We start from the raw sequence: 25,496 nt of genomic DNA on the forward strand, positions 1-25,496 counted from the left end.
TTACAAAATGCCCCCAAGATCTTTTATTAATCATAATACAAGCACCATCAAACTCAAATGCTGTTTTTTTCTAACTCTGGGTAGCAGCAGCTTGCCTGCGAGTGCCCTCTTCTGTCTCAAAAGTATACCGCAAGTTTCATCTCGGAATCCACAGCAATTCTGTGTAACATGGGCTTTTCAGGAAAATGTCAACACACACAACCGTATTATTTAAATATACTGTCACCCCCCTCTCCCCCCACCGAGGTTTGTCAGGCTGTTCTGGAGCAGGGAGGAGGGGAGGACGAGGGGAAAGTTGCAACCCCAGATGTTAATGGTGATTTGCTTTTCATCCCCAGCAAAGTCTCTGAGAAATGAACTTTAATCTTTCAAAAGATGGAGCGACTAACTAGTCTAATCGGCTTTCCTTTTCCTTACAGACATACTACCTGTGGCTTTTATGTAAGGTACTCTTTGTAACTCAACTACTTGCTTTCGGATTAGCAATCCTGTCTTGCTTTAAAAATTAATAATATACAGCCAAATGCATATTTAGATGCCAGTTCTAAGCAGGAATGTGTTAATACGATTATAACAAGAAAAATCTTTTATTTCTTGTAAACTGGGAAAATACGCAGGGAATGAGCCCCATGAAATTGCCATCAACAATGGTTAAATATTGGCCACTTCTAATGGTTTCATCAAATATACCCAGCCCCTGTGCTTTGGAAGCCTGAGTAAGAAAGAGTACTAAGAGGGTCTGAGAGAGACACGGCACAACCTAATAGACTCAGGGTGTGTCTACACACACAACAGGCAAGGTAGTCTAGGTGGAGTTGAGACAAAGGGATGGAGAATTAATTGATGGGAATTTGAGGAATTTGGTAACAAATATAATCAGTTTACACCATCTGATTCTTTAGTTGTTCCTGCAGAACACATAACTTATCTGAAACATATTCTGTACAATCGCATAAAAATCACGTTCTAAACTGAAAAAAATTGCATTAAATAAACATGATTTCTATAGTACTAGTTGCCAACGTTTGAAAATTCCTTAGGATTCTCCTGTGGACAAAGTGCATACAGTTGTCAGGAAAAACTGGCAAAGACTTTTGACAGCAGGCACTCTATTAGCTCATTTATTCAGGTTATCAACACCTTTCGCTTTCTTTGAGTTATTTTCCAACTCTGTAAATTTTAGAGAATGGATATTAATGCTCATGATCTTTGTCCATACAAATGCAAATAAATTGTGTGGGGGTAGGACAAATTGATTATTGATTATTGCCCTATGGATAGATCCATTCTGCATCTATTTGTAAATTGATTTCAGAATCCTTACTGCTTCTAAGCATCTCTGCTCTTTGAATCGTCCTCGAAACCAGCTATAACATCTTACCAGTTCCCTCATTAGCTAATGAGTTAACGAAAACCTTGGATACATACTCATATTATTTCTTTACGAGGTAACAACTAGACCCTCTTTTAAAAATCATCCTTTAACATCACAGATTGTAGTTGATGGTGCGGTTTTTCCAGGATGTGCCAAGATGTCACGTTCACTGAACTCCTTCATAATGAAGCAGTATACATTTGCCTGACAGAGACTCAATTATTTAAGATCCTTGAAATGGAATCCATGCCTTAAAAAGAAAAATTAAAAAAAAAAAAATAGCCCCAGACCTTGCAAAAAAGATAGAAGTCCACCACACAGCAAGAAGCATTTGAAATACATCTTTAATTTTAAAAAATCAATATGCAATCTACAAAATACTTGGTTACATGATTATTATGGCTCAATCTGTTCTCTATTTGTATTGCTATGACATAAAAATCATATTTTGAGTAAGACATAATAATGTTGAGTTATTATTAAGGAAGGCCTTCTAACTGAATTTGTAAGAAAAAGGGCTGTATCATAAGTACAGCTCCAGAATGAAGGAAACTAAAACCCTAAAACTGTCTAATGTATAAATCAGGTCAAAAATTCCAACCCTTATTTATGTGCTGGGAAGAAATTATTTTTATACATTTTTAATGGATCAACTATTTTTCTTCCCATAGAAAAAGGAAATGTACTTAAATTCAGACCTGTACAATTGATCAGGTAACCATCAAGCCATGAATTCATTTACGTGGTTAATATGATCCTTTGACTAGTAAGGCAACCAGATCAGAACAATGAGGGCAGAAAAACTCGTCTCAGACTGGTCACCTCCTTGGAACTCCACCAGTGTGTCCATCAAACAACTGATCCCCAAACAGTCCAACTCATAAAGAGTGGATCTAAAGTACTTAAATTAAAATGTTAAAAAGGAGTAGCTCCTCCCTCACTCACATCCTTCCTCCCTTCCCAATCTTAAAAGCAGGAGTTTTGTGATTGTTTTGAAGATTTTCATTTATTTTCTGATGAAGGCAATTTCACTTCTTAATTTGTAAGTCTAAATGAATTTTCCCAGATTTTTCACTTAGAGCACCATGGTCACATTTGACCTTCTGCCATTTCTGAGGTCAGAAGAATTGTATTAAAAAGCCTCTCCTCCCTTCACAGAATGTTAATTTAATGCTAAGTAATGAATATTTAAGGATCCTAATAGATGTGCAAATTAACAATTATGCTGTAGCACCCCGCTGTTCATGCTATCAACCTTTGCATTGCTGCAGAAACTCAATTTGGGCTTCAGTCAGCCTTTTGTTACTAATATTTTCAACATGGAATCTTGAGATGCTCCTGAAGGCTGGATGGCTGCTGGGTGAATGACCCCAGCAGTGGGGTACCCATCAATACTGGGCAACCTGTGGAACATGAGGGGTAATTCACTGCACCCTTTGCTGAAATTATTTGGAGGTGTAAATATTCATTAAGTTCATCTGAATCAGACCCTGAGTTCTTTATGGGCAGGATGCCATAGAACAGATTTAAAAGGAAAGACAGTAGTTAACCCAGCTGACTTCCTTAGGATCATGGAGCAGCATCCGGTCTAGCCTGCCTCCATATTTGTTCTGAGCATGACTGAAGTCACTCCAGAATGTGCCACACCAGCTGATGGGGAAAGACAGTGGATTTTTTTTTTTAATGACACACACACAGATTCAGGATCCTACGCATCCACAGTGAGTCTGAAACATGTGACATTACAACCATCAAGTTTACAAGCATCAAGTGAAGTTAAGAAGAACAAGAACATTTTTTTTTTTTTTAAAGATTTTATTTATTTATTTGACAGAGAGAAATTACAAGTACACTGAGAGGCAGGCAGAGAGAGAGAGAGAAGGAAGCAGGCTCCCTGCTGAGCAGAGAGCCCGATGCGGGATTCGATCCCAGGACCCTGAGATCATGACCTGAGCTGAAGGCAGCGGCTTAACCCACTGAGCCACCCAGGCGCCCCAGAACAAGAACATTTTAACAGCCAACCTTTGCATCTTTTGTCTTTAAGGTATAATAATGAAGAGCAATAAAATCCACTGATTGATATAGACCATCATAAGTGTTTGTTTTAATCTGTTCCTGAACAGATTAAAATGAATGTAAATACAACATTAAATAAAACATGTAGCATCGAGTCTGTGCACCAACAAATAAATGCTGTTTGGAAGAACATTATTATATCATCAGCTTTGACTAAAAACAAATCTGGTAAATAAAGAAACATGCCTCCTAATCATATTTAAGATTTAATACAAATTGAAGGTGTAGTAATACCCCAAGGATTACTTTGTTTTTCCAGACTAAAAAATATGTAGACTATAGAATTCATAAATCTAAGCCTTACCTTCCACTGTAAATACTGAAAGAAAATAATAAACAGAATTATAACTGCTAATGCCATTGGCTTTTTATTAGAAACCTGAAGCAAAAAAAAAAAAGAAAAAGAAACCCCAAGCATTTACCTGACTTTGAAGAATAGAAACGTCACCTCTTAAAAATCCAGGTAAAATAATCTAGTGTCTCATTTTCTTTACCTTTTAAAGAGAAATACTCTAAAGTAAGCAGAATTAGCATACGTAGCAGAATAGCAGAACCAGCATAAAATAATCATAATGTGATTTAGAATTCTACTCAAGAGAGGCTTGTGTTAATTACAAATAATACTTTTATCAAAAATACATTCTTAGAGTCTGTACTTTTGGGAGACAATATTCATGAACTTTAAAAATTCATCTCTAATATACATAAATATTTTAACTAGTGTCCAATACCATTCCATTCTGAAAGGAATCTCTCCAAGCAAAAGGCAATATGTCTTACTGACTTGTACTAAAATATGTATATCCCCAGAAATAGCTTCTTTGCAACAACACACCAGAATACAAATATATTTTGAGAATGCTAACACTATTGGGGAAAGACAGGTACCAAATACAGTCGATGATTATTCACCAATGTAGTATGGGCACAGGAAGATAAATTACTCAAAATCACAGATACTTCCACATCACCACTTTAACCTGTGGTTTTGGCATCACCCCACCTCTAGCCACATTCCCAGAGACAAGCAAGAGGAAAGATGGAGTATTTCCACTATGTCTCCTTTGACGGCCTCACCCTCCAGTAGAGGGGCTAACAGAGCAAGAAGAGATGGGGACTAGAAGATGATAAATATGGCCCCCAGGTGACCCAAAGTGCAAAACACTTAGACACTGAATAATTAAAAATCCAAAACCCTTTCGCCAAGATGGCTGTCTGGTAACACATTAAAACTTAGAGTTTTAATGGGAAGCAAAAACATCATACAAATGATAGACATCATACAAATGATAGACATTTTAGATGAAACCCCTGGAACACAAACATTATCAAAAGCATAAAACATTGTTCGGTTTCAGGTCTTCACTTCTCAAAACACGGCCACTGGACCTGTCCCAGGCCCACTATTCTGAAATCACTCCCAGTACACAGAAGCAGATCTGCGTGTGGTTTCTGTGAATGACATATTTGAAAAGTAGGCCATCATTTCCTCTTGCTACTCCTACTGAGTTACGCAGTCATCAGCTCTGTCTGGGTCTTCTCCATCGATTTTAATCCTCTTCTTTTCTATTTCAACCTGTATGCAAAAGCAAAACATGGCGGCAGTAACCAACACAATACTAACCCTGCTGGCTGCTACTTCACGCCTGACACGGGGACTGAAACCACCTCCTCCTCTGGACACAGATGGCGCCCCCACTGTCTCATGCTAGTTCCTAGTGAGCCAGCCTTCTCTCTTCTTGGGCAACAAAGCCCCCCAAACCCTTCCCTCCAGGGTTAAGTCTTGAAGAGGACTGAAACTCTCCTCCCCTTCAAAGTCAGATAGAGGGTTTATAAAATAGACACAGAATACACATATTGATAAGACCTTTAGAATCCTGGCCAGACATGCAATCAATTATACCCCCAAGTATCACATCTGTAGCTGTTGGCCCACTTGAGATTTATAACCCACCCCAAATCCTCTCATTAATATGAACTACTTTACAAGCTAGTAAACCAGCTGGACAGAACCATCTGCCTGCCCCTCATCTTCTTCATCTCATCTCAAATGTTACCTCATCACAGAGGCCCTCCTGGACCACATGAAATAAGGATGCTCTCCATCATTCTCTCTCTTAGCCCCCTATTTTATTCTCTTCTTACAATTTGTCCCTCTTGGAAACTCTTTATCTGTTTACAAATAATGTTTTGTTTCCCTGCTAGAAGGTGTGTGTTGCGAGGACAGGGATTTGTCTCTTGCTCATGTTTGTGTCTCTAGCATCCAGAGTGGTACCTGGCACTTTGAAATTGCTCAATAAATCCTTGTGAAATGGAAGGTAGCATTTTGAAACTGTCACCAAGTGAGAAGCATTAATAAATGCTGTTAAAGCAGCAGAGACTTTGTTCTGTAGCTTTGGGCTGTCCTCTAAAACAATAGGAAACTGGAACAGCCCATGCATAGGAAAAGAGGTATAAATGAATTCTCCATTGTACTTGACCCATATTTCAGTCACACGTAATACTTATGTATCTCGTGTGATCAGTCCAGGGTCTCCAAGAAGCAGACTCTGAGATGGAGACTGGTGTGTAGAAAGCATACTGGGGAGTGCTGTCAGGGTTGGCACCTGTGGGGGAAGGAGGGAATGGAAGGAAGCAGAGAGAAGAAGTTGGGCTGCAATGCAATCACCATAAAGGCTTCAGCCAATCCCCCAGGGTGAGCTGGAGCTAAGAGGGGTGTGGAGTTACCCCAAGCTGAGGCAAGAGGGTCTTGATACACCTGTATCCACAGAAAGAGGGTATGATCTGAGGCAAGGCAGTTTTCTTCAGCAGGGCAATTTCCAGCTGCTGGAAGAGTTAAGTCCTAGGTCCCAAAGGGCTCCATACAAGGGCACTCACCCATCAATAATTTTATCAATAGTTAAAAAAAAAAAAAAAAAATCACCAGACCCAAACACATAGGCATATAGACAGATGGTCCAAAATAAAAAATTAAAAAAAAAAAAGAAAGAAAGAAAAAACCCTGACTTACGCTATGGTATTATAAAACCACCAGTTGGTGTTAATGATGTCATACATAATCACACCACTTCAAGATACTGTGGGAAATCTGTGGCAGAGGTTATCTCTGTATCTACTAACTTCAAAGATGAGAAGGAAAAGCAAGTTTAGAAACAGGTGCAAGTGTATGTCACTCTTTAACTCATCTGGCATAAAAATGTAGAAGAGCCAATGGTGAACATTTAAATTGTTGTAATAGAGTAACTCAGCATTTCCCAAATGGTGCACCACAGAGGACTATTCTGATGGGTGTTCTACATATACATGCCCATAAAGACAAGATTCTATGATTAATGAGTTGGGAGAAATTAAGTCTAACAAGTTTCTTTTTTTTTTTTTTTTAAGATTTTATTTATTTATTTGACAGACAGAGATCACAAGTAGGCAGAGAGGCAGTCAGAGAGAGAGAGAGAAGCAGGCTTCCTGCTGAGCAGAGAGCCCGATGCAGGACTCGATCCCAGGACCCTGAGATCATGACCTGAGCCGAAGGCAGCGGCTTAACCCACTGAGCCACCCAGGCGTCCTAACAAGTTTCTTTATTGCAGAACTTTTCAGTCTTTATTTAGCATTAACTTAGTGCATGGGATTCCCCAACTTATTTTTTTCTTGGATCATTATATGTATTCCAAAGAACACATCTTGAGAAATGCTATTCTAATATAAATCTATTACACAGGTGCTTTTGAAATGTGAATTTGCTTTTAATGCCCTATTTTTCATTGAGAACATAATTAAGTAGCACCATGTACTGAGGCTCCTGATTTCTAGAACTGAGAGAAATTTGGCTCACTGGTTACCATCAAGTTTCCATGACTGGGCTCTTTTCTAGGTCAAATAAACACACATACATATACACATACATAGTCACTGACAAGGGCAAAACAGACATCTCAAGCCAATCAGGTCATAGCTCCAGAAGCCTCAATTTGAACCAAAGTACAAGGATATACCTGAATGTTGTAGCAAGCTCTCTGATGAACATGCTTCTGTGGCTGGACATCACTCTCCACCCCCAGAGACCTGACCTCTGTCCTCGAGGCACAGGTGTCCAGCATTCCAAATTGAACAGTAGCAAATGGATACCAATCAGAGGGAATTTCTTGGTCTGATCCAAGTTCCAATTTGTATGACAAGCAATGGGGATGATCAGGACCTTGAAGAAAAAAATCAAATGGTCAAAGTACGTCAATGGCCATTGAACATTTCTCTTAAACATAAGAAGCACTCATCCCTCTCTTTAATATAAAATTCCATTAGCACTACGGCAGTGTAAGTTCTGTTCAGATAACATACTACCAAAATTCACCAACTAGTGAATTTTTGCACCAACTAGTGGAAATCTATCTGCATTTTTAAAATACCAGCTTTAAAATAAGTACAAATTCATTACTATATATACATTAACTCTTAAAGTGTTTTTAATTAAGAGTATGTTAATTTTCTTTAATTAAATGACTAATACTGGTATTAAGCATCATTAATTAGCTATAATATACACAGGATATGTTGGCAAAAAAAAACCTTTTCCCTTAAGTAAATTAAAAAGCTCTTACAATAAGTCTTACCTTATTAATTTCCTTACCACTCTGTTTCTTAATTGGTAATGCAAAGGTAAACTTCAGCCTAAACTGGGTCACGTTATTAAAAATTCTAATTTTTTAAGTGAAACTAATTCAAGTTTTATTACATTTTAGAAACTACTCTAGGCTAAGAACTCTTTCTTCAGTAGAATAGATGATTTTTTACTGCTGTGATTCTTGCTCACCACCCCCCAAAAGCTTTGACTAAAACAAATGCACACTGAGAGATGGGCGTATTGCTGCCAGTGTTTTAATCTAATATTTGCTTCCACTTAATTCAATTTGCCAGGCTTTGAGCATCTACTCTATGCTAGGCCGGGCTCGGTGCCAGACCCAGGGATATTGGATATACCCAAAGGTTTTAAGTAGGGTCTTGTAACCTGTGTGTGCACATGTGCATATGTTACAGTGGAGTTATAAATGTTTCCAATGCAATCACTGTAGTAAGTCTACAAAGATCCCTGATTCTCTTGTGTTGTCCACAACATTTACATATCTATCTAATGCAGCTATCTTTATTTAAATAAATGTATGAGATGACAACTATTTGAAAAGCCAGATTAAATTACTTTACCACTGCCACACCTTGAGAAAGAATATTTCCATCAGAATACAGCTTGAGGCACAAAAAGCAAGAGTTTAAAGGATTTCACTTAATTCTTAAAAGATAAATTGCCTTTCACTCCTTACAACCTGTTCCTTGTAGAGAGACTAATAGAATTCTAAGGCTGTAAAAGGCCTTGAGAAGTCATCAATCAATTAACCAACAGATGCTCATTAGACATCTCCACCACTTACAGGGAGGGCAGGACGGCCATGGCCTCTGAGGTGCTCTAAGCTACCCAGATCACTGCAGGCAAGTGATAACTTTATTCACACACACACACACACACACACACACACACACACACACACGGGGGGCAGGGTGGGGGAGGGATTCCAAAATCTATTACCCTTTCTTAGTCTTCTGTCTGCAGCAAGGAGGCAGTAAATTTATTTAAACTAAACTCAGGCACTCTTACATCCTTTATGGCACAGTGGCTAAGAACATAGACACAGGACACATATGGCTCAGAGACCAATTCCAACTCTGCTCCGTAATGGCTGTGTGATCCTAGGCAAGCTCCTTGATGTCTCTGAGCCTCTGTTTCCTCTTCTGAAAATGGGAGTGATGATATTGGTGATGCTAACATGAACCTTACAGGATCGTCGTGAGGCCCGAACAAACCAGCTGGCCCACAGAGAGCACTAGACCACGGTATGCTAGACTATATAGGACTACTGGGCAAAGTGCTATTCGATTATAAATCAACTATTATTATTTAATTACTACAATTTTGATAATGAACTGTGAAATCTACACTTTCAGAGCTGAAAATGGTATCAGAGACTCTCTAAGTTGATATTCCCATTTTAAAGGAAAGAATTCTTTTGGAACTTTTGCAACCTAATTTACTCAAGGTAAAGATGGACTAATATTCTAGAAACGTTAGAAACAAAACTTTTTCTATCTGCTTTTCTAAAAAATTGGTAAAAACCTTCAAGTTTTCCGGCCTATTTTTCCTGGCTTTTAGAAACCCAAAGTACTCTACAATGTCTAAACACATACTCCTCTTTAGATTTTGACCCCTTGCAAAGAGGTCTTGAGTCTGTCCTGAGCACAATACCTGGCACGTTTAAGGCTCAATGGATATTTGTCAATCATGTTATTTAATCTCAGTGGCTTCCAGCAGGGGGCACTCTTGGGCTTTGGTAATTGCCACTCTCATAACTTTCTTGGGACTGGGAAAGCAAGTCACAAATTCTTTGGTGGAGTTGACATCTGGTCCCTTTTGAACCAAAATATTTCACATCTCAAAGTGAATTGTTGAGAGTTGGAGGGAATGGAAGGATGACGACACAAGTGGGGAGAGAGGAACCAATGCACTGATGACAGCAATGGAAAAAAAGCAAGCTTTATCTAAAAATTGTTAACATGGGTAGGTAGAGAGAGAGATATTTATTAATTAGCCCTACACAACTCCTACTCCCCTTTCTAATTCTAGGCTGTGTCTGCACCTCCTGTGGCTAACCAGTGTTCTCATCTGTCCTCCTCCCTACTCTGGCCTGGAGAAAGTTTCCTGTTTCTCTCTTGTAATTCACACTTTAGTGCGAATTTGCTCTCTGAGCTACCCAACCAAGGCCAACCTTTGCTGTAAAATAAAAAACTTGCCCACGCTGTTAAAGGAATGTTAAGCATTGGCATGATGGTAAAAGAGACATATAAGGGGGAAACAGCCCTTCCTACTCCCTTCACAATCACATGGAAGTGAAAAAAAAAGTCAATCCTAATCCCAAAAATCCACAGGAGAGGGGCTGCGTGGGTGGCTCAGTCAGCAAAGCAATCAACTCTGGAGCTCAGGTGTTGTTGTCAGGTCATGAGTTAAAAAAAAAAAAAATCCACAGGAGGAAAGGCATAACATTTTTTTTTAAATGACGTGCATAGTAGAGTATTTCATATATTATCTTTCAGTTTCTATTTTTTAAAATATTTTTTTCTAATGGTACTGGTTTTTCAGAAACTTGCATGAAAAGGGTAATTTTTTTAAGGTAAAGATTTTATTCATTTATTTATTTGTTTATTTATTTATTTAGAGGGTGGGGTGTAGAAGGAGAGGGAAAAAGAGAATCTCCAGCAGATTCCTCACTGAAGACAAAGCCCCACTCAGCGCTCAATATCAAGACCCTGAGATCATGACCTGAGCCAAAACCAAGAGTTGCACACTGAGCTGACTGACCCAACCTGGCGCCCCAAAAAAGGGTAATGTCTTCAAGACTTAAAAAAAAAATCCTGTTCTTTACACACACAATCAATTGAAGAACTGCACAGAAAAACAGAGATGCATTCAAAGAAACTGCTCCACCATGCATGATCTGTGGGCCCGGCAGCACTGGTAACACCTGAGCAGCATGGGAAGCCGTTTGGGGGGCCTCACCTGCTGAATCAGTCTACATTTTTAAAGGTGGTTCAAGTGCATTCCCAAGTTTCAGAAGCACTGTCTTAGGATAAAGATGTCCTCTCTGCCCTGACCTCACTCTTTCTACATTCTCCCCCAGGGGCAAACTGCTAGGCACCCTCTCCCTCTTTGCATTACTCTCCCCACCCACAATAGGGAAACCAGAGGACAGGCCACAGGAACCCAGGTGCCCTAGCCCAGCCCCTCCCTGGCCCCCAGATTCCACCGGACATAGCCCTCTGCCTTCTGCCTCGACCTTTTGGCCCACAGATCTGCTCCAAACAAAGCATCCTGGATCCCAAAGGCATTATTCCATGCAGTATCACCGTATAATTGACTGGACTGCTTGTAAAACATTGTTCTGTGCAGGCCTGGTCCTATGACTGTCGTCCAGAATAATTCCTGAAGGCCAGCCTCTTTGGGAATATCCACTCTTGTAATTGTTCTTGGTGAGCTCAGCTGCTAGTAAATACAGGGGGGAGGTAGTAAGAGCTCTAGGAGACACAGGATACACAGAATGACCTGTACCTAGGGGACAATAACAGGTTTCACAGCACAGCTCCCAGGCCAGTAGTTCTCAACGCAGGCTGTGTGGGAGGGCCTCTTACAAGCACCAATACACACGCCTCACCCCACAGAGTCTGAATGGTCAGGATGGGCCCTAAACCATTTTTAAAGCTCTAAGGATTCTAAGGACTCCAATGTGCTGCCTATGCAGGGAAACAGATTTCAAAACCAGTAGTGAGAGGATCCCAAGCTGTCTCAGCTTATGACACTATGGCCCACTAAGTCAGCAAAGCCAGAGCCCCCGACCTCCTGGCATCCCTCCCGTCCCCTGTGCCCACAGATAATCTGTTCTTGTCTGGAGGGCGCCTCCTCTGAGTTTCCACACCATCCTTCACTCCCTTCTTTGTGCTCCCACTGCCACTGGCCTTGCTTCTCTGTCAAGCTTCCCCGTGTCTGCACTCCTGAATCTTTCCGCAATGTATGCCTAACTTCCGAAAACAAGGGATAATTCTGTCACAGTGGTGCCTGAAAACACTCCAGAAGCCTGGTGAACTCCATACCCCAAAGCATGGCTCACATGGTCCTTCATGAGCTGGTTTATTTCCCTTCCACTCCCTCAGTCCCAACACTTAACTAGGATCCCCCAACCCACAGGCCTATTTCTGCTGTTTCTACCCCTGGTAGAATCCTACCAATTCTTCCACATCAAGCTGAACCATCCCCTCTTCCACAAAGACTTCCAAATGTCCCCCGCAGTTTATCCTCCCTTTCTCTGGAATCCCCGCTCTGTGTGTTTGTTCCTGCCTATAACAGAGCACACTACCACAGCACATTCACGTGCCTGCTGTCAGATCTGCCTCCCCTGCTGGGATGCTAGGTTCCTGAAGGGCGGGAAGCAGGTTTGCATCTGCGTCTCCCATACACCAAGCCCAGAGCCTGTACCTACATGAAATTCAGTGCTGTTTGTGGACCAGCTGTGAACTATTTAGGAGGAATGGAACCTTATTCCTCTTTAGCCCCAGCACCTGATGTGGTACTTGGTGATAGTAAATGCTCAGTAAATGTTTGACTGAATGAGTGACTGCATCAACTCAGATCCCCAAATCTGCCCTCCATAACCCAGTGTTCTACCTGAAATAAATGAACTAAAACAGGGAGCAGCCTTAATTTCAAAATCTTTTTTGCTTTATTATAGACACCCACGACTAAGTTACTATCCTAAAATAAATGTGGTGCCAGGACTGTCTTTTTAAAGTTCTGGACTTCTAGGGCTCAATCGGTTAAGCGTCAGCCTTCAGCTCAGGTGATGATCCCAGAGTCCTGGGATCGATGCTCCCTGCTCAGTGGGGATGCTGCTTCTCCCTCCCCCTCCGCCTGCCACTCCCCCTTATTATGCTCTCTCTCTCTGTCAAATCAATAAATAAAGTCCTCTAAAAAATTAATAAAAATAAAGTTCTGAACTTCTAGATTCATTATTTTCTTTGCAAACATTTTGCAAATGAACTGAATTTTTAATACTTGGGTTGTGTCTACTTAATTCTGAAACAGCTAGTCATGATGGCCAAATTAAACCAGCTAAAGAAATCAATTTGGGTAAAAACGAAAGGCAATCTTATTTCAAAGAGCAGGGAGCAAAACCGAAGGAGAACTTGGTACCGGCTGAGAATACAAAAACATTCAGGTATATTCATGCATGAGAGATCTTTAAAGGTTAATTAGGGAATCAAAGCTCTGTGAGCAATAGTTTTAACATTTGAGGTTGGTGGCTAATGTCAAGAAGTCCAGTAAGAAATCCTCTCTCAGTGCCACCATCCACAAGAAAATCTGAGCTCAGAGTATTTTTTTATGGCATTAAAAAATTTTTTTCTTAAGTTAAACTTATCTGCTAGAAATAGGCACAGAGGACACACTAAATCCACTGCCCACTAAATGTTGCACCTCCCAGCAGGGACCGTGAGCATGGCCCCAGGGGACTGAAGTTATCATTTCTCTCCGCCTGGTTTCAACCCAAGGAGGAGGTTGAAAACACTGAAGCTACTTCATGAGAAAGTCAACTCAGGGTGTTGAATATTTACTTGAATTTTTATCAGGAAGCCGGTCTATCTTCCATATGATGGCCCGGTAGGCACTCTCATATTTTGCTGACCCCACGGTGACCTGTATAACAGGTTCAGATTCAGGTTCATGTAAATTCCCCAGACATGCCCGGCGATTCATTTTGGCCTTCAGGGACTTCTGCCTCTGAAGGTTCATGGTCCAGAGGGCCTTGATCCACTGTGACGGAACAGGAAAGTGTATCATGATATTGTCACAGGACCTCAAGGCACTGGCACAGGATGGTCTCTGAGCCAATGAGGCCATGTTGACAAAGGCCTGAAGCTCCACATAGGCCCCCTGGACAACCACCATGGACTTGAGGGAAAAGGGAAGATCTTCTCCATTATACAAAGTCTTAAAACGCATCAGCTCAAACCGGCAGGCATCCAGCGGTACAAACTTAATGATTCTTGATAGCTCAAATTCTTGTGCTTTCACACACTTATGAAAATGATGGTCAAGAATATCAATCCCCTTCTTTTCTGGGTCTTTTTCAAAATAGCGTTCATTTCGCTTTTGCAGCTCAAGGTCATTCAAGGTCAAAAAGCATTCTGTGTTCCCATTCACAAAGCAGAGGCAACAGATTTGAGTTATGACAGCGCTTTCAACCAATTTTCCTTCTTCTTTAGTGATTTTCCCCCAAAAGTTGTCCACAATTTCCAGGGAAATTTCTTGTTCCTCGTAGTTCTTTTTTGGTTTTGAAACAGGTGGCAGCTTTGTTAGCTCCTCCTCCACGGTAGTCAGGAAGTCGAGGAAATCGTGGTACTCTGTGGACCCTAACTTCAGCATCTGGTCAATGTCTGGTTCATGAACTACTTCTGTCTTAGAGTGATATTTCCTTTTTTCTGTGTAAGACACGTGTTCAATCTTCACAGTGTGGATTTTTCCTGCTACACTAAAGTTCTCAACTTTGGGTTCAGAAAGCCGGCAATGTGGATCGAGCTGTAACTCCTTAAATGGTTTTTCTAACCCCTTCTCATAATACATTTGCAAAATTCCCCCAGGTAAGACTTTTAGAAAAATTGGTCCCCACTGACGGGAGGACATCATGTTCTTCTTCTCAGGAATTCTCAACATGAAAGACCATCCAGGTTTTGGCTGACTCCTGAAAAGTGTGTGGGGGACAAAGGAAGAGGCGGTGTCTTCAGCATATAGACACTGCATAGACAAATTTCCATATGAGTCTTGGTCCTCAGCTGATTGGAGATGTTCAAGTTTCTCACAGATGTAGTTAAATGAACCCTGATTTAAGCTTTTTTGATCGAGATGCATCTCTTTGTCTCTTGATGGGTACATCTTTCTGCTTCCTGAAGGGTCAAAGGCAAACTGGGAAGCACTGCCTTCATCTTTCCAAAATGGACTTGAAAAAGCGCAGTCCTCCCGAAAATACTGAAACTGGGGGGCATCATTTTGGAACCCTAGGCTTTCAGCCTGGGGAGGGCCAACTTCATCTGGAAGACCCACTTTGGGAGCTGGATGTGTACATGAGTGGTCACTGGGTAAGGAAGCATGGGATAAACAGGTCGGTTTAGACGACAGTACGGAGGAGCCTGCTCCTGGTGCTGTAAATGGACTGTTTGCGGATGATTCTGGGATAGGATAAAGCATATGAGTCCCTCCTTTGGGGATGCCAGGAAAACCGGGGAAGTCCTTGGTAGGTGTAGAAAGAGGAGAATTACTTGGAGGTCCTGGACTAAAGTAAAAGTCTATGATGGGAGAGGAAAGGGGGGTACTGTTGGCAGAGGAAGGTCCGCTGGGAAATTCCTTAGCACCAGAAAGGTTCAGCTTAAGTCCATTGGGCCTACAGATGCTTTGATTCTCCTGAGGTAAATTCTTTGACTTTTGAGAAGACTGAAAGGCAGAATCATCATCAAATGTGACCCAGTTGCCTGGGTTTGCGGAACACATCTTTGGAACCAGACTGTGGTCTTGTCTATGAATCAGATATGCCGTATCTGTTAAAGGAGAAAGAGACAAGAAGAATATTAAATGAGAATGGGGAGGAAATCCAAGTTACTTTAGTTCTGAGAAATACTTAGATTTAAGAGAAATTGGGGGTGGGGGAGGTGCCTGGTTGGCTCAGCTGGTATAGCATGCAACCCTTGATCTTGGAGTCGTGAGTTCAAGCCCCAGGTTGGGCATAGAGCTTACTTGAAAAAATAAAAATAAAAGAAACTGTTGTCACAAACAGAAGTTCTAAATAAAAAAATAAAAATAAAAGCACCCAGACTTACAGATTAACTGAGTTAAAAGAAATGCTTAAGAATTGTAACACTTCTGATGATTAAATGGATTAACAACAACAACAAAACAAGATCTAACCATATGCTGTGTACCAGAGACTCATTTGAGATTTAAGGACACACTTGGGCTGAAAGTGAAAGGATGTAAAAAGATATTCTATGCAAACGGAAACAAGAGCGGGCGGGGTGGCCATACTGTAACAGGCAAAATGGATTTTCCGTCAAAAGCTGTCACAAGAGACAAAGCAGGACATTATATAATGATAAAAGGGTCAGCTCAAAGCTTTGCGCAGTGGCGGTATCGTAGCCAATGAGGTTTATCCGAGGCGCGATTATTGCTAATTGAAAAGGGTCAGCTCACCAGGAAGATAAAGTAATTACAAGTATATATAAATAAGCCAACATCAGAGCAATCAAATACATAAAGCAAACATTAAAAAACCGAAGGAAGTAATAGCAACACAATAATATCAGAGTTTCAATACCCCACCTTCAATAATGGATAGAACATCCAGATAGAAGATCAATAAGGAAACAGAGCACTTGAACAACACAATAGACCAAACAGACAACACACAACATACAACAGCAGCAGAATACCTTTTCTTCAAAGCACACACAGAATATCCTCTAGGATAGATCACATGTTAGGTCACAAAATAAGTCTTAACAAATTTAAGAAGATGGGAATTATAGCAAGTGTCTTCTGAACACAACCAAATGAAACTGGAAATCAACAGGAGAAAGAATGAAGAAAACTGGAAAATTCACAAATGTAGAAATTGAACACCATACTCTTGAACAACCAATAGGCCAAAGAGAAATCAAAAGGGAAATGAGAAAATATTTCAAGGTAAGCAAAATGAAAACACAACATACCCAAACTGATAGATGTAGCAAAAGCAGCAGACACAGTAGTTTATAGTGGTAAACACCTACATTAAAAAAGAAGAAAGGTCTCAAATAAACAAACTAAGCTTACAGCTTAACAAACTAGAAAAAGAAAAACAAACTAAGCCCAAAGTTAGGAGAAGAAAAGTAAGAATAACATTAGGGCAGAAATAAATGAAAGAGAACATAAAGTAGAAAAAAAGGGAAACTTAGAGTTGGTTTGTTGTAAAAGATTGGCAAAACAGACAAGCCTTTAGCTAGACTGAGAAAAAAAGAGAAAATACTCAAAACCAGAAATGCAAGATGTGACATTAAACTTATATCACAGAAATAAAATAGTGACTATAAGGGACCACTATGAACAATTATGTGCCAGCAAGTTGGATAACCTAGAAGAAATAGATAAATTCCTAGAAACATACAACTTACCATGACTGAATTATAAAGAAGTAGGAAATCTGAACAGACCTATAATTAGTAAGGAAATTGGATTGGTAGTCAAAACCTCCCAAAAAATAAAAGCTCAGGCCCAGATGGTTTCACTGGAGAATACCAGTGAAAGTGTTCTTTAGGAACACTTAAAGAAAAATTAACACCAATCCTTCGCAAGCTCGTCCAAAAAACTAAAGAGGAGGGAACACTTCCAAACTCATTTTATGAGCCCAACTTTACTCTGATACCTAAGCCAAATATAGTACAAGCAAAGAAAAATACTATACAAATGCAAAAATACTCAATAAAATACTAGTACGTCAACTTCAACAGCAGATTAAAAGGATCATACACTATTATCAAGTGGCATTTATCCCTGGGATGCAAGGACAGTTCAACAGATGAAAATCAAGCAAAGTGATATACCACATCCACAGAACAAGGGATACATATCACATGATCATCTCAATAGGCCCAGATATAGCACCTGACAAAACTCAATAATAAGAAGCCAGCCAACCAACTAGGAAGAAGAAAATTACCTCAAAATAATAACAAAAGCCATGTATGAAAAGCCCATAATTAACATCATACACAATGGTGAAAAACTAAAAGCTTGTCCTCTAATATCAGAAACAAGGTAAGGATGTTCATTCTTACCACTTCTACTCAACACGGTCCTACAAGTCCTACCATGAGCAATTAGGCAAGAAAAAAAAATAAAAGGCATCAAATCAGAAAGGAAGAAGTTATATTTTGTCTATTTACAAGTGATATGAACTATAGAAAACCCTAAAAATTACACACACACACACAGAGTTAGAAGTAATACACAAATTCAGCAAAGTCGCAGGATACAAAATCAACAAAAATCAATTACATTTCTATACATAAACAATTAGCAATCCAAAAAGGAAATTAAGAAAACAATCTCATGTACAATAGCATCAAAAAGAATAAAATACTTAGAAATAAATTTAACAAAAGGGGCAAAGACTTTTACACTGCAAAGTAATTGCTGGAAGAAATTTAAAAAGACACAAATAAAAAGATATCCCACATTCACAGACTGGAAGAAATAATATCGTTTAAATGTCCGTACTATCCAAAGCAAACTACAGATTCAATGCAATCCCTACTAAGCCCCAATGACATTTTTTGCAGAAATGGGGAAAAACAATCCAAAAAGTCACATGAAATCTCAAAGGTCTTTGAACAGTCAAAATAATCTTAAGCAAAGGTGACTTTAAAACATATTATAAAGCTATGATACTCAAAACAGTATGGTATTGGCATAAAGGCAGACATACAGACCAGAGGAACAGAGTATTAAGCCTAGAAATAAACCCACACACACCATCAAATGATCCTCAACAAGGATGCCGAGACTATACAATAGGAAAAGTACAGTGTCTTCAACAAGCTGTGTTGGGAAAGCTGAATATCCATATGCCAAAAAAAAAAAAAAAAAAGACAATGGAACCTTATCTTAGACCACACACAAAAATCAACTATAAATGGATTAAAGACTTAAACATAAAACCTGAAACTATAAAACTCCTGTAAGAAAACACAGGGGAAAAGCTCAATGACATTGGTCTTGGCAATGAATTCCTGGATAGGATACCAAAGCACAAGCAGCAAAAGCAAAAGCAGACAAATCGGACTACATCAGACTCAAAATCTACACAGCAAAGGAAATAACAGTGATGGGGCAACCTACCGAATGGGAGAAAATATTTGCAAACCATATATCGGATAAGGGTTTAATATTCAGAATACATAAGGAATGGCTGCTCGATAGCAAAAAAACAGAACCCCCCCCCAAAATTTTTTTAAATGGGCAACAGATTTGAATAGACATTTCTCCAAAGAAGACATATACATGGACAACGGGTATATGAAGCGATGTTCAACATCACTAATCAGCAGGGAAAGTGCAAATCAAAACCATAGTATCACCTTATACCTAGGACAGTCATAACAAAAAACAAAAACAAAAACAAACAAACAAACAAACAAAAACACCCAAACAAAAGAAAAGCAAAAAACACAAAATAACAAGTGTCAACAAGGATATGAAGAAATCAGAACCCTTGTGCAATGTAATGTAAAATGAGGTGGGAATGTAAAATGAAAAACAGCATAGAGTTTCCTCAAATTAAATAGAACTACCATGTAGATGATCTAGCAATCCCACTTAAGGAACTGGACCCCTCAAAACTGAAACAGGATCTCAAAGACATATCTGCACTCTCATCTTCCTTTCAGCATTATTCACAGTAGACAAAAGATGGAAACAATCCAAATGTGCATCGTCTGATGAACGGGTGAAGAAAATGTGATATATGGGCATATGGAGAATCTTATTCAGCCTTTAAAAAGGAAGGACATTCTGGCACAGGCTACATACAACATAAGTGAATCTTAAAAACATTATGCTAAGTGAAATAAGCCAGTCACCAAAACAAGTATTATATAATTCCATTTACATGAGGTATCTACAGTAGTCAAATGCACAGAAGCAAAAAGGAGAATGATGGAGCTGGGGAGAGGGGGCAGGAGGGAGAGGAGGGGAAAAGGGTGTGACTGTTTTAGAGTTTTAGCTGTGCAAGATGAGAGTTCTAGAAAGCTGCTGTAAAATAGTATGGGCAACAGATTTGAATAGACATTTCTCCAAAGAAGACATATACATGGACAACAGGTATATGAAACGATGTTCAACATCACTAATCAGCAGGGAAAGTGCAAATCAAAACCATAGTATCATATTTTAAAGTGTACTGTACACTTTAAAAATGTGTTGAGTGTAAAAAAATTGTTAAAAATTTGTTGCTGTTTTTTTAAAGATTTTACTTATTTATTTGTCAGAGAGAGAGAGCACAAGCAGGAAAAGTGGCAGGCAGAGGCAGAGAGAGAAGCAGGCTCCCCGCTGAGCAAGGAGCCCGATGCAGGACTCGGTCCCAGGACCCTGGGATCATGACCTGAGCTGAAGGCAGTGGTTTAACTGACTGAGCCACCCAGGTGCCCCTATAACTGGGATTACTTGGGTTTAGAGTCATTGTCCAAAGCTACTAGCAGTCAATCCTCATGTTCCTCACCACCACACCTAAGCCCCTGACAGCTACTGATCTACTTTTTTTTTTTTAACTTGGTCTGGTCTGGACATTCATTCACTCTATAACATGTATCAGTACTTCATTCCCTTGGGTGGCTGAATAATATTTCATAGTGAAGACAGCCCACATTTTGTTTATCCATCATTTATCAGGCGATGGACATCTGGTTTATTTCTAATTTTTGGTTATTATGAATAATAAGTTTTTATATAAGTTTCTGCGTGATCATTTTTCTCAGATATAGACCTGAGTTTGGAAAGAACCAGAATTTGAGCACAGGTCACTTCATCCTGTAATACTACAACCTGAATTCTTGAGATGATTCTAATGACAGGGGAGGCAATGAGCTGTACAGGCCACAGCACAGAGCTGGGAATTGGGCACCCAGCGGGTGCTGGTCTGTCACCCACTAGCTGTGCGCAAAGCCCTCCAGACCTGCAGTGATGAGAGGAGAACCATCTAGGGGTCGTTTCCCACTCAGAAATACTTCTGTGGTGGCTGACATCCAACTGACATTTTTTTCAAAAGCAGTAATTATGTTACCCCTGGGATTTTTGACCAAACTCTCAAACTAATAGAGTAAAACTCCATGATGCGAAAACTCAAACCCTGCTGGAATAAAGCCCATGAGAAAGGCATATCTGTCTCCCTCCAGCAGGCCTGCTCGTTTCCCCTCGTGAATAATGAGGGCTCAACCAGTGCTATCCTTCAAGCTTGAAAAAGAGCCAGCCTCTATAGAGAGAGCAAGCCTGGGGCTCCACTGGTGACAGGGCACGCTCAGTGTTGTCATTTGCTAAATCCGCACATTCCTGAGGGCACCAAACATAGGGAGCGGCAGTCCAGGCCAGCTGGCTCTCTCTGGAGGGCATTTTACTGTCTCTGCCCTTGGGCCAGATCTGCTACAGAGCACTTTCCCTTCAAAGCAGGCAGAGCCATGTTTCCACGGGACACGGCCTGCAGGCTCTGAGGCAGGAAATCAGCCGCAGGATTTCTTAACCGTCCTATCCTACCCTCTTCCGAAGGAATCCAGCCAAAATCACTCTTCATATGGGGTGAGAGATGCATGTAAATATTTACATATTAGGCAGCTTTATTTAAAAGAAACCAAGAGAAAGAATCAGCCTGCTTTAGATGGAACCCTATTCTGACCTATACCAAACATTTTCCTTCATCTCTTTTTCATTGGTAGCTTCAGAATTTCGAGCACAGATACTGGCTTCTTCAGAGTTTTTGCTTCTTATGAAAAAACAAAAGTAATTTCCATAAACCAGATAAATCAATTTCATGACTTGTTAAGTGACCCTTGAACTTTAAAAAGCACACCTTGCAAAAAATCCCCTATGTTAAACACAAAATCTAGGCAGAGTGTACCCTGCCCCCTTCTGCAGGGCTCTTCCACTGGAGGCACTCAGCACATGTAATGTGAGTTTAATACAACCAAACCGGATTCTGTATCATGCCCAAGAGGAGCCCAAATCTTTGTCCGTGTCTAGAAGGCAGCTCCTGGAATGAGAGGCTAAGAGTCTGGCTCCCCAAGGTCAAGGGCCGGTGTGTTTCCCTGTATCCTTCTTGCTGCCCTTCCTTATCAATCCTTTTCACACTCATTTCATTTCTCTCTGACCTCTGCTGCTTCTTTCTTCTATATGACCTCATCTTTCTATTCTAATCTCAAAGCCCCCACCATCTTTCCCAAAGTCAACAGCTAGAATTGATTCCATCTAAGGCTTTCCTTCTGCTCCCTTCCCTCCTAATTCACCCCCTCCTTCAGCCGGGAAAGAAGGCCACATCCTTTCCAGAGCCTCTCAGTCCGTCTGAGGCCCCCTGGGTCTCAGGGAGGGTTACGAAAGCCCAGAGTGAGGTCAAGAATGTGTCCTGCCTTGGTCATCTGCAACTTCACCCCACCTCCTTTAAGACACTCGAACCCAAAGTCTTCAAGCAGCATCACCTACTTAGCCTCAAGATTTTTTCGGCAATGCAAATGGGACGGGATCTCAATATGTGTCCCTGCCTCCCGAGGTCCTGAAGTCCTACCATTTACAGAGCCCTGTCATAGGGAACATCTCATTTATTTTTTATTTATTTATTTTTTATTTATTTGACAGAGAGAGATCACAAGTAGGCAGAGAGGCAGGCAGAGAGAGAGAGAGAGAGAGAGAGAGAGAAAGAGGAGGAAGCAGGCTCCCTGCCGAGCAGAGAGCCCGACACGGGATTCAATCCCAGGACCCTGAGATCATGACCTGAGCTGAAGGCAGCGGCCCAACCCACTGAGCCACCCAGGCGCCCCGAAACATCTCATTTAAATTCACCACAATCCAGAGTAGACACAGTACCCAGGCCCCCTGTCCAAAGTCCAGGTTCCACTTAGCGCAGAGCTGGGAATCCAAGGTCCCTGACATGACATCCCCAGGGGCCTTCCCCCAAAGTAGAGGTGCCTCTGGTTGGATTTTGTAGTTGTTTCCTCTGCTGTGTATTGCATCCCACCCCACACGCCCTAATCCTTCCAGAGGTCTGTTTTCAGTCAGTCTGCATTATCCTGCTAACTCCTGGAAGACAATGACAGACAAAATTCAGAGACAGGGCAAGACACGGAGGCCCAATGAGGCACAGACAAAAAAGAAAAATGTATTATGCTGCTAGAAATCAATCTCCAGATTTTGAAGGTTTCTAGAGGAGTGTTTGCTTCTCTTTAAACTATTAGACATCTTTTTGAGCTGCCCATTTTCAAAGTAGCATCAGAGTACACTGAACTCAAGAACAAATTAAAAGGAAACCCACATACCTACTCACACTGCGAATAAGGGTGATAGAGGTCAACAGTTGTTTTCAACCTTTTACCTCAACACATGTGACAGGTGGCATTCAAGGCCTGGCACATTGTCTTGGATGTACCCAGAGTTTAACAGCCCCCACAATACTGAGGGAAGCCCTGAAATAATTAACCCCACTTTTCAAAACGATGGATCAGCAAAGGCAGGCCGGGGGCCACAGCAAACACAAGAAAGTCTGCATTTACACACAATCATGGCATTCCCCCTCTTTCTTTCACTGAAGAGCTCATCCTGGAACTCTTCTGCAAGAATATCATGGAGATTACGAACTTTTCTAAATTGTTTTAAAAAGTAAATCTTTCAAAAATAGCAACACCTTAAATATTATTAGAAATATTGCAGATTGCTTGCAATAAGCCTTGTGAAAAGGTAGCACTAGATGGAATAATTATCTCACCAAAAAGAACTGGGGATGAAAATCATCAAGTTGTGGTAGGAAAAATGCATATATCTTTTGAGAGTCAAAGTGAAGCTTTTTCAGAGAGGGACTATGTCTCATTTGTTAGGGCATTTTCCACATTGTGCACAAATGTCTGACATCACCAGGCAGTTCAATGCATGTTTGATTGAGTAATTTTAAATAGTCTTTTCAGTTTCCCATAAAGGAAATCTCTGTACTGCCCTCCTCAATACAAAGAACCACTGCATTTCAGAGTTAGGCAGAAATTGGAGGTATTCTGCTCAATTAACCACACTAACAAACATCAAATACTTGCTATGTGCTATCAGTATGCTAAGGGCTGTGTGTGCATTTCATCCTCACAACCCCGTTAGGTAATAATATCATTTTGTAAAAGAGGAAAATAAGGTTCAGAGAAGTTAAGCTACATGCCTAAAGTCACCCAGCCTAACAGAGGCAGATCTGTCTGATCCCAGAGCCCATGTTCCATTCCACCCACCACCCAAGAGGTCCAAAGAGATCCAGCGACCTGCTGGTGTTGGTGTCCTAATTCTCATTTCCGAACACTTCCCACCATTCTCCCTTTCACTACGGAGGGCTCCTGGAGCCAGGAACTCTCCAAGATGCAAACGTGCTGTTCTCACCTGAAAGAGGTGAGTTCTTCATAAAGCCTGCCACACATATCGGCCGCCGGGACAGGAGGCTGAGGGAAAGACAAACTCGAAGACAGTTTTCCCCATGACTGCTCAAGGACAACAGCTCGGCAGCAATTTGGGTCAATTCTGAGAGTGGCTTTCATAACTCAGCCTGTCCTAGCTCCTGTCCCTTCTCGACTGCATCACCTTGAGCGATGAAGGGTTTTCCAGCCTTGCAGCCCAACACACACCCTCAGCTGCCACCCTCTCTTCCAGTACTAGGGCTGTCTTGGTGTATTCTGCTGAATTCCCCAAACTTCATGCAACGCCCCACATTGTGCTCCTATGCCACTCTACCCGCTCTACTCTCCACGGTCTATTCCTGCTGTTCTTCGCAGATCTCCCTCGCTTCTCTTCAGAAACCAGTCAGAGCGTAGATGTGAAGCTCTACCTTTTCCTGCAGATGATCCAAATCAAATTAGATGCATCTGGTGGTCGAATCAGCACTCCTGCTCATCTGCAGCTGAAGACCATCCCCACTTGGAGAGAACAACACTCTCTCAGATGGTCTCAGATGGTCCCAGAGTCGGCTCTGGCTTCTCTGTAGCTCCCAGATGCTGCGGGAGGACGGGCGTGGAAGGGGTGTCCTGCTCAGGAAAGCATCATAGGCACCTACCAGTCACCTCCTGCTGTTAGTTCCACCCAACTCTCACCATCAGGCTGACTCCTACTCGAGCCTCAGGATCACATCTGGACCCTCAGCAACGCTCCTGCCTTTGCAAAGGGCTGGACTTAGTCATTTTATGCCTATGCCTTTTCTGCGCCACACAACAATGCCACATAATCTAGAGAAAGAATGTCTTCATGCCAGTATCTGTGTGGTTTCATTGGCTGTCCCCCAAAGAAGGAATTCTCTGACTGTCCCAGGGCTGGACTCCTCCACCACAGCACTGGAGCCAGACGGGGGCCGTGTTTTCAAAGCCTCCCTGTGGTTCTTGTTTGGTTGGAGGTCTGCGATCTAGTTACCCTCCTTGCCATTCTGGGACATACGTCCGGGAAACAAAGCCAAAGTCAGGGACGGCCCTGCGCGCAGAATGCATCAGTGAAGGTTTGCTACGTGAGGGTTTAAAATATCTTTCCTATAGAATTTTTCCCTTTAAAGGGGCATCTAAACTTTTGAAACCAAAGGATCCAAAGGCAACAGAAAGCCTTCGGTGTGGTGCAAACCCTTGCAGCATGCACCCTCACCTTAGGTCACAGAAGCCCCCGCTACGTGGA

General features: G+C 41.2%; 1 protein-coding gene and 1 long non-coding RNA gene across 3 annotated transcripts in view; one reads left to right on the top strand and one right to left on the bottom strand.

Moving 5' to 3' along the window:
- Positions 1 to 1,054: 1,054 nt before the first annotated feature.
- Positions 1,055 to 4,696, top strand: LOC309872589. The gene is made up of 2 exons (XR_014315986.1): positions 1,055 to 3,150; positions 3,365 to 4,696. It is a non-coding gene; the product is annotated as an uncharacterized lncRNA (long non-coding RNA).
- The window catches only part of STON1 (stonin 1), a 43,546-nt gene continuing 22,720 nt past the window's right edge, over positions 4,671 to 25,496 (bottom strand). The window contains exons 1-4 of one of the 2 annotated variants that reach the window (XM_082746848.1): positions 24,228 to 25,025; positions 13,649 to 15,625; positions 7,441 to 7,643; positions 4,671 to 5,027 (exon numbers count right to left, since the gene is read on the bottom strand). In XM_082746848.1, the coding sequence (XP_082602974.1) occupies positions 4,953 to 5,027; positions 7,441 to 7,643; positions 13,649 to 15,625; positions 24,228 to 24,249 (2,277 nt within the window). In that variant the 5' untranslated portion in view covers positions 24,250 to 25,025 and the 3' untranslated portion in view covers positions 4,671 to 4,952. Of the gene's footprint in view, positions 5,028 to 7,440; positions 7,644 to 13,648; positions 15,626 to 24,227; positions 25,026 to 25,496 lie in introns of those variants that run through there. The other variant, XM_082746847.1, reaches the window with a different exon arrangement.

Source organism: Mustela nivalis (genome assembly GCF_964662115.1).
Source record: "Mustela nivalis genome assembly, chromosome: 8".
Taxonomy (NCBI): Eukaryota; Metazoa; Chordata; class Mammalia; order Carnivora; family Mustelidae; genus Mustela; species Mustela nivalis.